Below are 17,839 nucleotides of genomic sequence, written 5' to 3' on the forward strand. Positions count from 1 at the left end.
CATCCCCTGGGTCCCTGCAATGGTGTCCTCAGGTCCTGAGCCTTCATGGCGGAGGTCGCCTTTCCCGCACCAGACCCAGCTCATGCCTCCCCACCTCTCCACACAGGGCCACCTGCTGCTCTCTGCTCAGGCCCGGCCTCTGCAATCCTTTACAATTCTCACTGCCGTTCCTCAACCTACTGACCTTTTACCCATCCTTCAAAGATCAGCTCAAACCCTGCCTCTCCCATGAAGACTTTCCTGGTGCCCAGCAACTGCTACTTTCGGAATATTCGTTAATGGCCCAACATGAACCTGGAGGAAGTTCTTCCAGGAGCTAACTCACACACGAAGTCCTGCAAGGAGAGTGAGAGGCTTTTTAGGGGAAGGTCTCCCTTCCTGAGGGGCTTCCCCTAAGAAGGCCAGCCTGCATAGTGTGGGTCACCTCACGCCACCTGCTGGAGTGACTAGATCCCACCCACCCCAGGGGCAGGTGGGCTGGACGAGTGAGTAGGAAAACGGGTTTGACAGCATCCGCTTCCCAACAATCACCCCATTTGAACAAGTATGACACACATACATTATCTCGCTCTAGTGAAATAAAGCATACTCTCAACAAAAACCACTGCTCGGCAGTAGCCCAACCATTCGCAGAGTCAACCAAACACCCAACTGAGGGCTGCTCGAATGTAGAGAGAAGGCAGTGGGAATGCATGCTGTTTGATCATCTGGAATATTGCACAAAGAGTACTGATTCTTTTTTGAAATTCAGGACAAAGGTTAACCTAGGTTAGCAGCTAGCATATGTAGGGGCAAGTCTTCAGCAAGACCTCCCACGCCCCCACCCCATCCTTTGATTTGGACAAATGCTAAGAGTTTACGTAAAGTAGCTTCAAGCCCCCCCCCGTCCCCCCCTCGCCCCCACCACAGCATGACTCCATCCCGAAATACCTTCCACACAGAAATCACAGAATTGCCTTTGCTTGTTATGAAAGAAAATTAACCACTAAAGCAAAATCACTCATGTTTTAAAAATCAAATGCCCCCTGCCATGTTCCCACCGGTCCTGTCCTTGGGGGTGCGCTGTTAACAACAGTCGGGTGTCTATTCTTTGGAGGATTTTTCACAGACACATACTGTCCCAGGTGGAGGCTTGTTTTCATTAAAATGTCATCATTCCACACCTATTGAGGGGTGAGCTGCTTTTCTCTTTGTCTCAGCAGTATTTACAGACGCTCCTCCTCATCCAAAACAAACAAACAGAAACTCACAGGCAGCTCTAGTCGGCTTATATGTTTGTGGGTTTTGATTGTTTTTGTCTTTACAAATTTACCTTCTACTGACAACGTCTTTCTAAAGTACTACATTTTTTCACTTATTCTCAGCTTACCTCTCTTACTCCGTGCTCAGTATGGCAAAAATTTCCATGTGTTATAATGCCTTGAGGTTCAGAAACACAATTTTGGTGCTGATGTCCTATGTACTCCTTCAAGGTAAAAGACTGCTTCGTCTTATCAACTTCGCTCCTGACTTCACAAGTCAAGCCTACACAGCAATTTTCCTGTTTGCATGACAAGTCCAAACCTTTCCCGGACATTTAATCAACGAGACCTTTCGCTTCCAGAGCACTCACCTGCTTCTGATGGAAGACTAGCAGGACCTGCAAGCATTCCGTGTTCTGCAGAACTTTCTCCTGCTGACACCCCACCCAACCGACTGCTCAAGAAAAAAGCTAGCTGAAAGGACTGGCCTCATTGTTGCCATAATTACCTATCGCACACAAAAATTAATGTTTGCCTTTTTCAAATTCAAGCACATTAAGAACTTGGCGCCAAATCAGACTAGACTCTTCCCTATCCCCACGGCCTGCCTTTCCCCTGCCTCCCTGGGACTTAAACAGTCCAGTGGCTTATTCTTATGGGACTGGGGCCCCGGGGAGCCCCAGAGGTAGGACGGAAGGGGGCCTGTTGCTGCTTCAGACACACATTCAGAAAGTGTGTGGGTCCACGGGTGTGTAATGAACACTTGATCCAAGAGCCAGAGAGGTGGGCAGGGAAATCCTTTCATAATTACATTTAAACTATTACCATTTCATTGTCGAACGTTTTCGGACAATTCAAAAAAACTAGCACTCCCGTTTCCAGCTCACCATTTCAGCTCTCACAGGGCCTCCTGCCGCCGGCTCCGCCCCCACTCCCCGTTCTGTGTTGTTCCCGGCAATTATCTTCCTGGACTAACACTGTGTTGTAAGGAAGCATGACTCACATCGACCCATGATTCCCGAGGCACTGTGCATGGGGGACTCCAGAGAGCTCAAAGACCGTAAGCAGAAGCAAAGCATCGTGTGTGAAAATTAAAAATTACAGCACAACGAAAAGAACTGTGAACTCACCCGAATCCCGTCGTGTGAAGAAGGGTGCGGAGTAACGTGGGGAATCTGTGTTCAAAGAACACAGCGCGAGTCTCCGCACTCTCAGCCCATTGGGAGGAAACCCACTCACCTTCAGGTGATCCGCAGGGAGAGTGAAATCTGAGCTCCTGCAAGTCTGAGCACAGCACCGCTCCGGACGCCCAGGGGGAGCTGGTTGGGTCTATCACTGTGGCTTCCTGCCAACTCCCCTGGATGCCTGGGCTTCCCTGCACCCCCCAGAATTCCTCAGCCCAGAGCTGACACCTCATTCACACCCTCTATTTTAGAGCAAGGACACAACTAGTATCTTATTTATCCCTAAAGCTAAGTCATATTTTATAGGCCCCCCATTGTTTTAATCCTCAAAACCCAGGTCACAGGACAGCCTTCCTTATTCCACACTAAGGAGAAAAACAGTATGGGGACTGGGCTTACTCTTATTTTTATAACAACATCAAAGGGGTATCAACTGCTTAGAAATGAGAGTCACAAAAGTCCACTTTTCATTCATTAGGCAGCCATTTATTAAGCACCTACTGTGCCCCACAGGCCCCCAGGTGGGAAAGAAGTGCAACCAGCTTAGAGCTGAAGCAGAGGAAGAGCAGAGAAACCTTACACTGTAACAACACCTGGTATGAGCACCTTTGTGTTATTCTCACAAATAACCTTAACTGTGAATGCCCTGTCTCAAGAACAAAACTCCAAAGAGTCTCCATGAAGGCCCAGCATCATCTCACATGCTCCGCGCACACGTGGGAGTTAGCGGCTGAAAACCACCTGAGCAGGCGATCTCAGAAGCTGCGTGTGTGTGACTGTGAATTTGGTTTCCTCCCATCATCATCTCCTACTCACTCCATCAGCACGTCGCCCAGTACGAGGACCCACTCACCTAACTCTCGGGTCAGCACGACCAGCCCCTACGAGGAGGAACGCCGCGGGCAACTCACCTGCTGGACGTCCTGCTGGAAAACGCACAGCTGCAGCCGCTGGTGGAGCCGCACCTTGCGGTGCTGCCAGATGTTCTCCAGCTGCCGCTGGTGGTGCAGCACCTCGTGGATGACGTCGAGCACGTGGTGCACGGCCTTGGAGTAGTTGGCCGAGGCTGTCAGGGAATCGGAGCTGCCGGGGGTCAGGGGCCGCTGGAGCTTGTCGAGCAGCGACTTCCCATCCTGGCTCACCTGCCCAGAACAGACAGCGATGAGAACCAGTGGCTGCGCGGCACTCGCCGTCATGTGCACACACGCTCCCACGCAAACGTGAGCCACAGTTTTACTCAAAGGCATATTTTATAATGAACAAAATAAAATAAGAACAATTCCATCAGTTATCCAATGGCACTACAGAACCAAATGTGGTAACACACTGAGTTAAAAGAACACCTGTTATCATGAAACATTGTAGACGCTGTTCTTAATGAATACACACAGTATTTTGCCTTGTGACATAAGTCAGCGGATATAAAATTGCATTGCCGGGAAATCCTCAAATTAACATGTAAAAGTAGTAATTGTTAGAGAAAAAACAATCACAAGAGCAAATTTTAATGTTGAATCTTGAAGCCTCAGTTTTTTTAAATCAATAATTTAGCACTAAGCAAGGAATATGTACATAAACTTTCTTACATAGTTCGATAGCAATTTTACTTCACGAAATAGAGAGAAAATTTTAAAATGCCATTTAATTTGCTTCATTTGCTTTAAAAAGTAATGTTAATTAAAATGTCATCAGCTTTGGGAAAAGACTTCTGTGCTGTATTAGCACAGTGAACTACGGAATATACAATGAAATGAAAAGCATTCAGACTAACCAAAGAAGTAAGAAAAGACGAGGGTGGAATATGAAAAGAAAAGCATGATGCGTTTTTCATTTTTAAGTGAGTCTTAAGACTGAGGGATGATTAAGCCAAGCCAGATGTCATAGAAGGAAAACATGTCCGATCAGACAACAAAAACGAGTCATAGAGCAACTGGCTGTGTGACTCAGGGGGCTTCTTAAAGTAAGGCTTCATCTCAGAGCCCTTGGAGCTCAGACACCTCTGAATCTGAAACCTCCCTGGGTCTCTAGGGGGTTGGGAGGGTAGGGGGGAGAGGAGCAAGCAGAGCCTGGTAACAACACAAGAGGGCGAGGAGGAGGGGTGGGTGAATGGGACAGGCTAACACAGGGAGTCTCTAGCAAACAAAATCTAGAGGCCAGTGGAATTTTCTAATCTCTTCTTTTAATCTTTTAAAATGGTAAATCATGTTGGAATGTAACTTTTTTTCCTCATACCAGATTTTGAGATCTTTGTTGGAAGTGCTGACTGTGGCTTATGAAGGCTGCCCGTCATAGGTTAAAATTGATCTAATACATCAAGATGGCAACACTTCAGCGAAAATAAGCCAAGCCGACATAACCAAAGAAAACAGGTAGGAAAAGAACCAACTGAACCACTAGCAGGGTCAGGCATGTGCAAAAGCTAAACAGTGAAAATGAGCGTCTTCTAAAGCAGGGACAGCCCCAGAAGTCGCTGGAGTCTGCACGGGCATTTCTGACAGTGACCGCGAGCAGGGGAGGCCCTGTGAGTGCCGGGTGGGGCTGACTGCCAGGGAGTCAGAGGCAAGGTGTTACTTCAACACGAAGTGTCCTGCTTTTGGTGATCACCTGAGCTAGGCGCTATTTAACATATAAGCATGAAGTTACTGCTCTCTTTTTCTTGTCTCCTCTAACAGCCCCTGATTTCTCTGGGAATGCAGTTACCATGTGAATCAAAGCAAGGCCTGTTTTTCTTTGGAACTTTATGAGTTGCTTACCATTTCAAAATATCAGCAGGTAACAGTAGTCTAGTATTTGAGTCACCAAACCTAATTCATGCCAAGTCTGCATCTGCAGTTGCCATATTCACGATGGCTTTATATTTATGGCCAGAGCACGAATATCTCGGTTTTTTTCTCTTCTATTGTTGCATGTACTTAGGCATTTATAGACTGAAACACATTTTATCACATGTCACCTTTCTTTTGTCTCTAATTTATACCATAGCATATATGAAACATATATATGAACATATATAAACTTTATGTAAAGCTAGATTACTAGCCATACATTTATTTCAGCAGACATCATAGCCATTTGTTAAACATGCTTTGGTGAACATGTCAGATGGACATTGAACCGAAGGTGTGGCAGAAACCGACAGGCCTCCTCAAAGTCACTTCCTCCAGAGCGAAACCCCTACGGTCAGGTACAGCAACACCCTAGCTGTAAAACCATATTTCTCAGCCTTGATTACAGAAGTGGCCAATGTACAGAAGTAAAGCCTGTTGAATGGGACTCCCAGAAAAATGCTGAATAGGAGGCTGAGCATGCTCATTCCCCTTCCTCGTCCTCCTCCCCGATGCCAAGAACGTGGTGGAGATGGCTGGAGCTTCGGCAGCTATTCATGACCTTGAGGTAACCTTCAGGATGACAGCCAACTTGCTAAAAGAGCAAAACAAAAAGCAAACGGGTCCAGAGAGCCTCTTACTAACAGAACCACCACACCAGCCCTGGAATGCCAGCCTTGGGGCTTCTATACGGGCAGAAGGCAAACCTCTATCGTAAGCCTTTGCTTTGGACCTTAAACCAGCAATACAAGATGGTTTTCCTGCCCTCACCAAGTCTCCAAAGATATCCATGTGACACCATTAATATTCCACCACTGAGAGGGAAAGAGTAATCTGAGCAAGAAGATTCCAATGACTGCCACTGCGGGGGTGTCTTTGTAACAGCTTGAGAGCAGACACGATTACTGGGTTGAGAACATCACGCTTGCTCATGGAGGAGGGGTGGTGAGGAATGGCTGAGTGCGGAACACACAAATATCTAAACAAAAGACAACTCACTAAGCAAAGCTTTGCCTTCTAGGAATTCCGAAGCAGGGGTTAAAGTGTCTCTTGGTTCCACTGCTGGCTGTCACTCAGTGGTAGAGATGGCAGCAGAGATGGCAGCAGAAGTAGCAGGAAAGACTCTGGGCAACAAAACCATCTGCATCCGCTAGGACCAGACAGCCTGCAACGTCGAAGGCACGCTCAGGCACCGCATTTCCCCCAAAACCTTTCAGAAGCAATCCTATTTTACCCCATAGATTTGTCAACTTAAAAGGTATTCTTCAAGCACATAAAGGATTTCATATAGTTAGCAAAATATCTTTGTTTTTATAAGAACAACAGTAGTATGTAGGGGAAAATGCTAGAATTTTATGAAGACTAATATCCTATTTTATAGAAAGATTTCTAAATGGCACAGAGTAACCAGAAAATTACTGAAAGAAGAGATTGAAAAGCATATAGAAGCCAACATATTCATATATAATTTAAGTACTAAAACAAATAACACATCTAAGTTTATGGTATGTGATACAGTTTTGATTTCTTAGCTATAGAACCAGATGAATTAATTTGCTTAAGTTACACCTTTTGTCTAAAAATGTGTTTCTAGCCTTTAGTTAGTCAAACCCTATCCCCCAAAGGGACAGTAGCTGCAAAAAAGAAAATCAACCTTTATTATCAAAAATAAAGAACCTGTTTCAGGTTCTGCTCTGTGTTAAACACAGTGCTCAGGGGCTTGAATGGCCACAGAAGTTACATTTTACAAAGATTAACATTTTATAAAGATAGGAACTAATATGCTCAAATACCTAAATGACTTAGGAAAACAGAAGTACTAACTAAAGCGAAAGAAAGGGATTCAAGTTTACAAGTTTACCATATCAAAGGTATGTTTGTTCCTAATATTTAAGTGGAAACTTAACTATTTAAAACACAGAACAAAAGTCTGGTTCTTGAATATTTACAACCGCACCTAAGATTTCTCGCTTGAATTCCTGTGTCACCCTAAAAACAGTCCACCAAACCTCACAGAGACTTCCTATCCTTATTTCTGGTCCTTGGATCAATACGTTTCCCATTAAATCAGACTGGAGCTAAGAGTCTTTGGCAGAAATATTCTTCACTTGCACCAAGTAAGAATGTTGCTCTGAGCTAAGAGAACAGTACTTGGAGATTATTGCTTAAGTTTGCAGAAACACCACCCAAGGACCAACTATGACCTAGAATATGTCAGTCAGGTCCAAATGTAGTGTTTTAGATCTAAAAGTGTAGGAAATGGCCCGGCCAGTGTGGCTCAGTGGTTGAGCGTTGACCTGTGAACTAGGAGGTCAGGGTTCAATTCCTGATCAGGGCACAAGCCCAGGTTGTGGACTCCATCCCCAGGAGGGGGCGTGCAGAAAATAGCCAATCAATGATTCTCTTTCTCATCACTGATGTTTCTCTCTCTCTCTCCCACTCCCTCTCCCTTCCTCTATCTGAAATTAATTTAAAATATATATATATACATATATATATATATATATATATATATATATATATATTTAAAAGTGTAGGAAATATTCTTCCAGAGATATAACCCAGACAGGCAAAATACACAAAGTACATAAAGACTTGGTTAGAAATGACTAGACAAAGCCTGTCATAAAGAAACAGTGGTCCTTCAAAACTTTCATGAAATGAATTGCACTATGTGCATTGACCAAACCAACACCATCTGTTTCGACTCTCTTGCAGGGCTGGCTCGCTGTGGCCTGCGGTGCACAGACCTCCACGCTAAGCCTGGAAATGCTTTCACAGCCACCACTAACCTTTCCAACTCTTAGGTAAATATTCTCCAAAACGGTTTTAGCAGAGCCGGGAAGAGTGATGAAGATGTCAGCGTGTGACTCTCAAGCTTATTTTGTAGCTAAGAGTGACACTCCTCAGCCAAACAAGGGCACACTTCGCCTTTGTGTAAGGAGGTCAAACCTGTCGTAACAGGGCTGCACGAAGAAGCTCCTACCAGTAGCACAGGCCAGTGACCTTCTGGAAGGTCCCATAAGCCAAGGTCTTCTCCCAGCCTCGGGAAGGCCGCCTGAGAGAGGGAAGGCAGCCTGCTCCCCTTCAGAGCTCTCGGCCTCCCTCTGAGACGGTTCTTTCCCAGGTGAGCTCTTACACATCAGCTTGTGGAGGGCTGTCCTATTTCTTTTAGATTATTAGTTTCTTATTCAAAACCAGGTCACTCTAACTGTGTTTCACTCTGATACCTCTACCTGGGATTACCAGAAAGGAAAAACTGAAACAAGACGGAGACCAGAAACTGCTGGGGTAGCCCAGTTAGTAAGTCAGATTCACGCAGAGAACACGTGTGTTCTGTAGATTCGCGTGGGCTTGACCTTTTCCGCTCCTGGATTTCAAGCCCTTGCAAGTTGTTTGGGGGAAGGAGGGAGACTGTGTGCGGCCTGTTGGCTCTGATGCGCTGCCAAAGGTTGACGGCAGCACCTGCACACCTCCAGCGATGCTGCAATACTTAATGAGGCTCAGAATCAACAGCTTCCTGGCGTTCCTCTGGAGCGAGGCAGACGCGCTTCCACACACACCGTGGACACGTGATCTCAGTACGCGTACTAGCCAGGGGACGCACTTTACTGTCTGTTTTCTCCCATGCCAATAACACAAATCACAACACCACCATGTACCCAGGGCCTTCAAAAAGGAGCTCGGCCAGCTGTGCAGGCAGCAAGTCAGCCCCTTCCATGGAGCCTGCCGAAGTGCGCAACAGGTCAGCGTATTTGCTAAATCGAGGAAAAGTGATGCAGAAACTAAACCCTGGAGTCGCACTGGATCGGAGCGGGCCAGACATGTGGCGCTTCACCCTTCTCCTCCAGGAACCGCCGGCCGCGCTGCAGGGCCGGGACCTTCAGCTGGTGCATGGACTCTGTCCACAGTCTCGCCTCAGAATCACATACTTGATGTTCAGGTTTCCAGGACGGCATGGGCATATGAGATAGTCATTTGTATGAATTCAGCTTGTTGAGAAAGTAGTTGATGAGTTTGCTTGCTTAAAATGAAATGTTAAAAATAACCACTCTCTATGCCGTTTCTAAAACTACAGCTTATCCCAGACGTTTCTATGGCTTCACTCTCTTGTGATCAACTCCATCAGATATGAGCCCAAACCTGGCGAGCTGCAGCAAGGGATGTTTACCAGCACAGGTATTCTCCTGTTGCTAAAACACAAACGGAACAACGTGGGGCAGGTCTAATTAAAACACAGAAAAGCAGGCGTTTGTGTCCTGAGGAAAAAGTGGGGGAAAGATTTCCCACTGCAAATTACTATCATCAGATACTGAAAACTATAGACACGGTTGAAAGAGAAAAATTGTGGGATGGAGGGAGAGGACAAGAGAAAAGAAAAAGGAAGAGCAAGCCTTGCTTGTAAAATTCCAACTCTTAATGACCCTGCACCCACAGCAGGCAAAGGAAGCTTTCCGTGGATGGATGTCCACTGAGCAGACCCACCGCCTTTGGAACAGGGAAGGCTGTCTCAGTGTGTGGTCTGTGAAGCATCTGCATCAGTCGTTGAATCACTAAAAGAGCCCATTGAGCATGGAGATTCATGGGGAGAGGGGGGTATGTGTTATGAGAAACTGCACTTTTAACCAGAACACCCAAGTTAGAAAACCACTAATTTAGGAAATAAACAAAACAAAACAAAACAAAAACACTTAAAAAGCATCTTTCTTCCCCGCACCTCCTGGCATGGAGGACATGGTGCCAGGCGTTCTGAGGAAGTGGGTGGGCAGGGTGAGGGGCTCACAGAGGCCAGGCAGAAAGCTTGGGAGGTTGAGCAAATGCACTGAGTAAACAAATGCGTTCATACACTGAGGGAGCCGGTTTCGCTGCTGTCTGGGAGGAATGTATAAACAGATGGGGAAAGCTGGAGAGGACTCTGAGGATTGGATCAGAAATGGAAGCACCAGTAAAAACACATGCAGTTTTAAAGTAGAGATAGACACAGGTAGATGGGGCAGTAGCTGTGGATGTGTGTGGATGGATGGAAGGATGGATGGACAGATGGATGGACGGATGGACATTAACATACATGTTTCCTGACTCTAACTGCTCAGAGGGCCTAGAAGCACTGACACCCACAGGTAGACAAGCCCTCACAAGCACCCAGATCCTAGTTTCTAAATACCACACAACAGCACAGGAATCAGAACTTCTTGGTGAGATGATTGACCTCAGGGACGATGCAGGGAAAGGACAAGATGAGTCGGGAACCATCTTGGTATGCCAAAAAGTAATGCTCAAATAATGATAAGGATGTATCATAAACACAAAAAAGGGACTCCTGCTAGCCAAATGTGGACAATTTAGGCATTAAAATAGAGTATTGGATTATAGCCCATTGAATATAAAAAGGTTTTATAAATCCGTACTGAATGAATGGATGCATGAGAATAAAGCTCTTTCTTACGCAGAAAAGGCCGCCTAGTGAATACAGAGGAGTGATGGAAATAAGTGCCATTGTCAGACAGCCACAGTGGATGTGGGCGGAGGCCATGAGAAGTTCGAACCTGTTACATCAGTATATCTCTTCACAAAATGCTCATCAAGGGCAAACTTTTCTCTTTTTAAAAATATATTTTTACTTATTTCAGAGAGGGAGAGAGATAGAAAATCTTTCCATATACCTGGTTCAAATGACTGTCTCCTGGAGTGTATGGAGCAGCTGCAAACAAGTATTTAGACTAAATCTGTGGTTTAAGACCCCAGCTTGGGAAGCTGTCTACGTGCCATTGAATTATTAGTGCCAACTTGAAATCTAATGAATCGGCACCACAGGTAAACACAGTTCCCATGTCAAGATGCCCTTTTTCATAGAATGTAGTGGTAACAGTGAGAAAACTCTGTGCTTTGCTAGCAGTACCCAGGGCAACAGACAGGCTGAACCAGCAGCTGGGCCAGAGCATGACATGGTCGGGTCACGCAGGCAAAGGCTGCAGCCCAGCTCCTGCCAACCCGGTCCCCTTGTGTGTGAGCTCCTCAGTCCCACGGGGGCAGGAACCTATCACTGAAATCAAAACCAGCTCCTTGGAAGACCCCCTTCCACGGTGGATAACAGGTCATTCACTTTCTATATTCCAGGTTGAAATCAGATGATGCACAGAGACAGTACACGCAGGAAAGAACTTAATGCATTTGACACAAAATCTTCATGAATCAGTGCAATACAAAATTACAGATCTGTTCAATTCTCATTTTTACTATAAAAAGGCTATCACTTATTGATATAGTTCCTAAAAAACTAGATAATCAAACTAGTTAGTAAACACTGGATGTAAAGTTAAGAAGCATATATAGAGGTAACTATTCTTAATTCCATGGACAGCGTAAAATAGTGCTGAGAGATAAAGGGATCTTGTTAAGCACAAAAGGAGCAAGAGAAACAAGCATGTAGATATCAACTTCCAGGGAAAGAAGGTTTGACCACATTCCAAGCAAACATTTTAATTCCTCCTTCTGCACTCGGGGGCCAGGAGACCTGGACCTAGGACAGGAGAGTGCCAGCCTCTTGGGGAAGCAGGAGGTGCCAGACTCAAAACAAAAGGCCAGTTTCTTCCCACGACTTTCACAGTGGATGTGGTTCACATCAAGGAAGACTTGGATTTAAAGATTTACTAAACATCTACTCTGTGGCCCCCTCTGCCCGGACAGTGTGGCTCAGGGGTTGAGCGTTGTCCCATGCACCAGGAGGTCATGGTTTGATTCCCAGTCAAGGCACATGCCTGGGTTGCAGGCTCATCCCCTAGAGGGGGGCGTGCAGGAGGCAATCTATCTTTCTCTTCCTCTCCCTTCCTCTCTCTGAAATCAATAAAAACATAAAAAAACAACCCACAAGTGACACGCCTTGACCCACCTGTAGTTGTCATCATCACTAACATGATATGACAGAAGGCAGCTGAGAAGGTGAAGCCGACCTGTCAGGGCTCACACTCCAGCTCCACCTCCTACAGCTCTTGACCTGTCACTTCCTCGCTAAGCCTCAGTTTCCTCATTTGTAACAGCAGGGATAATACAGTACATGCCCCAGACTAGTGAGCAGTAATATATAAAGTCCTTACAACAAAGCCTGGCACAGAGGAAGGTGGCAGAAATAAACCAGGGTAATGACATGAAATAATTTACCCTAAAATAATAACACTACCCTGAGATTTCTACAACAGCGAGCAGCTTTGCAGATTTGAAAAAAATAGTGTGTGCTTTGCAAGGCAGAGCATGAGGCTGCATCGGGTTTGCCTCTTTTCTAGAAAGCTCACTCAGGGAGGCTAACTGGAGTTTGACCAGTCTGAAGAGCATGCAAACATGTGTTTCCTTAATACCACATTGTATGCGGGAAATGTATTTATACGTTCTACCAGTGTAGTAGAGTGCCGGACACGTATTAATACGTTTTTTATAGACTAGCTGTAGAATGCGGGTAACATATAAATACGTAAACTAAAGTTATCGTAATTTTACTGAACGTTGCCGTTTGCGCAAAAAATTAGCAAAGATGGCCCGCGCCACCTGTTAGCGTGCGATAAAAACTACCCGCAAACAATGTGTTAAGTGGAGACAAGGAGACTGGGATTTCAGAGACTTAGCAGATGAAAATCTGAGCCCTCTAAAGGACACTCACAGTGTCACAGGCCGTGAAAGGTCTGCTCACTGCCAACCACCACCACCCTCTTTTCCTTACTAGCTTTCACCCCCTACTCAAGTTCAAAAGTTACAATAAAACTGAAGTTTCACTCAAAAATCAAAAGGTTTTTTTAGGCCAGCCCAAACTTCCTTTTTCCCTAGCCTTTGTGCTATGACACAAAAATAGCGTTGTTTTGCAAACGTAGTAGAGAGGCCCGCCTACCTCGGAATACGCCAGGGTGATGTGCTCGTATATGCCCTGGTGGTGGTGGATGGCGTCCTCCAGGTCCTGCAGCTCCGAGGGCAGGTCCACCTCTCCGCAGGCCTTGCACCACGAGTCCACGTTGCTCATATACTTGGAAGGTTAAAAAAAAGATGGTATCTATCAATGGCGGTGTATAGTGAGAAGTGGCTATTTTTTAACGTGGTTTTGAAATAAGGGTAGTTGAGACATTCTAAGAACCTGGTTGAATCTCCATCTCAAATGGCTCTGCCATGAGTTCTCAAACTGGATTCCTAGAATCCACCCTGGTTTAGGTTCTGGCAGAGCTGAGGCTGGGCCTGGGAACCTGCACCTGAAATGATGACCTCGGGGGACTCTGGGGCCAGATCCAGGAGCGCACCTCGAGCAGCTCTGCCCTGCATTGCTGTTCTGGGCATGCCGGTTAATCTTCCCACTCAGATGCTAAATTCACATTTCTAACTGCCCTGCTGTGTCAGCCTCCAGCCCCAGCAGGATAGCAGTGCAACTCTCCCAGAGCCATCCAGCCCTCCTGCTTTCCTCTTTCATTCAGTTGCTAATGGTTTCATTACTTTGCATATATCTGTCCAATTTTCCCAACACTACTTACTGAACAACTGTCTTTAGCCCCCTTCTTACACCTTATACAAGAATAAACTCAAAATGGATTAAAGGCTTTAAATGTAAGATTCGAAACTGGGAAACTCCTAGAAGAAAACACAAGCAGCCAATCCCTGACGTCTCTCTGAGCAACATTTTTTTCTGATATATCTCTTCAGGCAAAAGAAACAAACAAACAAAAATTAAACCAACAGGACTACATCAAACTAAAAAGGTTTTGCACAGCAAAGGAAACCATCAACAAAATAAAAAGAAAACCTACTGAATGGGAGAAGATATTCACCAATGACACATTTGAGAGAAAGTTAAAATTGAAAATTTATAAAGACCTCATACAACTCAACAGCTTTAAGAAAATTCCCATTAAAAACTGGGAGAGGACCTGAATAGACATTTCTCCAAAGAGGATACACAGTTGGCCAATAGACATATGAATAGATGCTCAGCATCACTAATCATCAGAGAAATGCAAATTAAAACCACAACAGATATCACCTCACACTTGTCAGAATGGCTACCACCAATCAATCAACAAACAGTGTTGGTGAGGATGTGGAGAACAGGGACCCCTAGTGCACTGTTGGTGGGAATGCAAATTGGTGTCATCACCATGAAAAACAGTGTGACGCTTCCTCAAAAAATTAAAAATGGAACTGCCTTATGACCCAGCCATTCCACTTCTGGGTATATATCTGAAGAAACCCGAAACACCAATTGAAAAGAATATATGTACCCCTGTATCAATTGCCATGTTAATATGGAAGCAGCCGAAGTGGCCATCAATAGTAAAGCAGATAAAAAAGCTGTGGTACACAGAGGGTGGGCAAACGTAGGTTTACCGTTGCTCGTATGGAAAACAATACAACAATTATAAATACTAATTCAAGAATAAACTCTGTGTTTCGTGTACCCATAACTATAAACCTATTTTTGCCCCACCCTGTATATACAAGGGAATATTGGACACAAAAAAAGAATGAAGTCTTACCATTTGAGATAGTATGAACCAAGAGGGTATGAGGGTATTATGATACATGAAATCAGTCAGACAAATATCGTGTTTTCACTTACATGAAATCTAAAGAGCAAAATAAACAAAACAAAACTGAAACAGACTCACAGACACAGAGAACAGATGGCTGCGGGGGGAGGGGAGTGCTGCGGAATAGGTGAAAAAGGTAAAGAGATAAAAAAGCACAAATTGGTAGTTACACACCAGTCATGGGGATGTACAGCACAGCACAGCACAGGGAATATAGTCAATAATCGTGTGATAACTAAGCATGGTGCCAGGTGGGTACTTGAGACCTTGGGGGGAGCACTTTGTCACGAATATGATTGTCTAATACAAAATAATACTGAATGACAATTGTAATTAAAAAATTTAAAATGCTAATGGTGAACATCTGAAATCATTTACCTAACATCAGAAAGAGCAACAGGCCCATTTTTTCTACCTTTTCAAAAGCAAATACACACAGGATTAAAAGACAACCCAGTGAAGGCCTCCAAACTCCTAGGCTGTGTGCCAGAACCTAAGGGTGGGCTGAGGGAGGCGGGGATCACGCCAGCCTCTCCCACTTTGCAAGTTAAACAAGAGTGTCAGTCGCAGGCTGCAGAGCCAGGCTGCTGACTGCCACCCGGGTCTCTCCTCAGTACCCCACCCCTTGGCCCCCTCTCCCCCTGGCCACCCCCACTTCCCCAGAATTCATCAATAGCTGAGAAACCACTGCCAAATGTCCTAGGGACATCCTCTCAGCATGCATCATGTTGAGTGTCAAAGGCAAGCCGGCAGAAGGCCCAGTTAGGGATGCTAACTCAGTTAAGCCAACTAGACATGAACACATTTCCCTGGGCTTCACCTAGTTTACACTGCCTTGCTGCTTGCCAGGGATGCCGACGGTGACTAGTTAAAATGGGGTAACTGACCTGCCCTCCCAAGTACTTAGGACTTTTTAGAAACTTAAAATAGACAAGCCATCCAAATAACAACTGTTTATAAAAATCCCTTTATCATTTATGTATTGGCTCAGAAAAATATCTGCGTGCAAATCTTAGGACTTGAGAGCAATGATAAGGCATTAAGTGTCATCGAATAGCAGGTGGTTTCTGTCGGCTTCAAACATGACTAAACCAACACACCCACAGGGAGCATCTCCTCACCCCCCTGTGCGGCACCTGCCTCACATCCCCAAGGCCATGGAAGTGTTATAACTTACTTTACCGCTCCCCCTCTGCATAGATGCAGGCATGACTCATTAGGCATATTTTTAAGTATTTCTGGGGTGGGGTGTTCTATAAATGTCAATTAGGTCAGGTTGAATGAGTCTAACTATTCCTGATCTCCATTTCACTCTCTCCTCTTTGATTATTGCATTTAACACCAATTATTAAGTTATTATAAACCTTTTTCAATTATGAGTTGACTGAGGTTAACCAGCATCATTAATAAATCACCAGGTTAAGTCACTAATTAATGGCTGCTGCACACGGGTCACTACAGCACACCCCAAACAAAGCAGAGTTACAACATATTCCCAAGAGGCAATGCACCTCCTATGTAACAGGGACAGTTTTAGTTATATAACACTTCACAGTAAGCAGAAGTGTCAGACTAGTGTGTCGGTGTATCCACATGACAACTGAAATACAGTCAACTCCAATTTTGAAGCAACCAATAAAGAGAAACATTCAAGAACTTTTATATATGCCTATAGTAAAAGTAGTTTACTTATAATTTCTTTTTTAAATATTTTTATTGATTTCAGAGAGGAAGAGAGAAAGAGTGATAGATAGATAGAAACATCAATGAATGATGAGAGAGAATCATTGATCAGCTGCCTCCTGCACATCCCCAATGGGGATCGAGCCGCAACCCGGGCATGTGCCCTGACTGGGAATCCAACCATGACCTCCTGATTCATAGGTCAACATTCAACCACTGAACCACACCGGCCAGGCTCCTTCTATAACTTTTAAGAGCTTGTTTCTGAAATCGTGTGCTGTCATCTCAGGAACTAAAAGATTTCCATAATGAAAATTTCAAATAATGAAAGCCCAAGCTTTGAGACCACAGGCAAATCACTCCCCACACAGAACATAAGGACAAGGACAGCAGCCCCATGTACTTCACTGGCCTGACTTAAGGAGGAAATGAGGCTTTGTGTTAAGAGCTGTGAAGTTTGAAGATGGCGGCATAGGTTAACGCCGGAGATTGCTGCCTCGAACAACCACTTTAAAAAATAACTAAAAGACGGAATGGACATCATCCAGAACCACAGGAAGGCTGGCTGAGTGAAATTCTACAACTAGGAGGAAAGAGAATATCATACCCAGACTCAGAGGAGGCGCAGTGCTGAAGTGAAATACTCAGGTGCGGAGTGCACGCGGAGCGGGCTGGAGGTGGAGGGCGTGGTTGTTGTTTTCAATCGGGAGGGAGTTTCACACTCTGAGCTCCAGATCTGGGCGAGTCTCTAGGGACCCAGACTCAAATGGGAGAAGCGGGACTATCTGGCTTCGGTCGGAACTCGAAGGCAGCTTTCTCTCCGAGGTTTGCAGCAGTTGCTGGGACTCTGTGAGGCAGAGCCCCTAGGGACGGAACTGAGAGCAGCCATAACTGCTTGCTCCGGCCCGCCCTGTAGATCCCCGGGGACCCGCCCCACCCAAGCCCTGAGCAGAGCCATTTGCCAGATAGCCTCAGGCAAACGCTAGATTAGCACCGCCCTAGAGATCCAGCAAAGAAGCTCTCCCACTGCAGACACAGCAGACTCTCATAGCCAGTTAGCCTGGAGGTCAAATCACCCCCGGTATTGCGGACAACAATCAAGGCTTAACTACAACAAGACTGAGCACAAAGACCACTAGGGGGTGCACCAAGAAAGCATAAAAAAATGCGGAGACAAAGAAACAAGCCAAAACTGTCAATGGAGGATATTGAGTTCAGAACCACACTTTTAAGGTCTCTTAAGAACTGTCTAGAAGCCGCCGATAAATGTAGTGAAATCCTCAAGAAATCTAATGAGACCCTCGATGTTATGATAAAGAACCAACTAGAAATTAAGCATACACGGACTG

At 45.2% G+C, this 17,839-nt stretch overlaps 1 protein-coding gene across 8 annotated transcripts in view; it reads right to left on the reverse strand.

Moving 5' to 3' along the window:
* TRIO (trio Rho guanine nucleotide exchange factor) overlaps nucleotides 1–17,839 on the reverse strand; it is a 314,559-nt gene that overhangs the window by 162,516 nt on the left and 134,204 nt on the right. For all 8 annotated transcript variants that reach the window (XM_059694768.1, XM_059694767.1, XM_059694770.1 and 5 more), the window contains exons 8-9: nucleotides 13,127–13,258; nucleotides 3,337–3,567 (exon numbers count right to left, since the gene is read on the reverse strand). In XM_059694768.1, coding sequence (XP_059550751.1) covers nucleotides 3,337–3,567; nucleotides 13,127–13,258 — 363 coding nt within the window. The remainder of the gene's footprint in view (nucleotides 1–3,336; nucleotides 3,568–13,126; nucleotides 13,259–17,839) is intronic.

Source organism: Myotis daubentonii, chromosome 4 (assembly GCF_963259705.1).
Source record: "Myotis daubentonii chromosome 4, mMyoDau2.1, whole genome shotgun sequence".
Classification (NCBI taxonomy): domain Eukaryota; kingdom Metazoa; phylum Chordata; class Mammalia; order Chiroptera; family Vespertilionidae; genus Myotis; species Myotis daubentonii.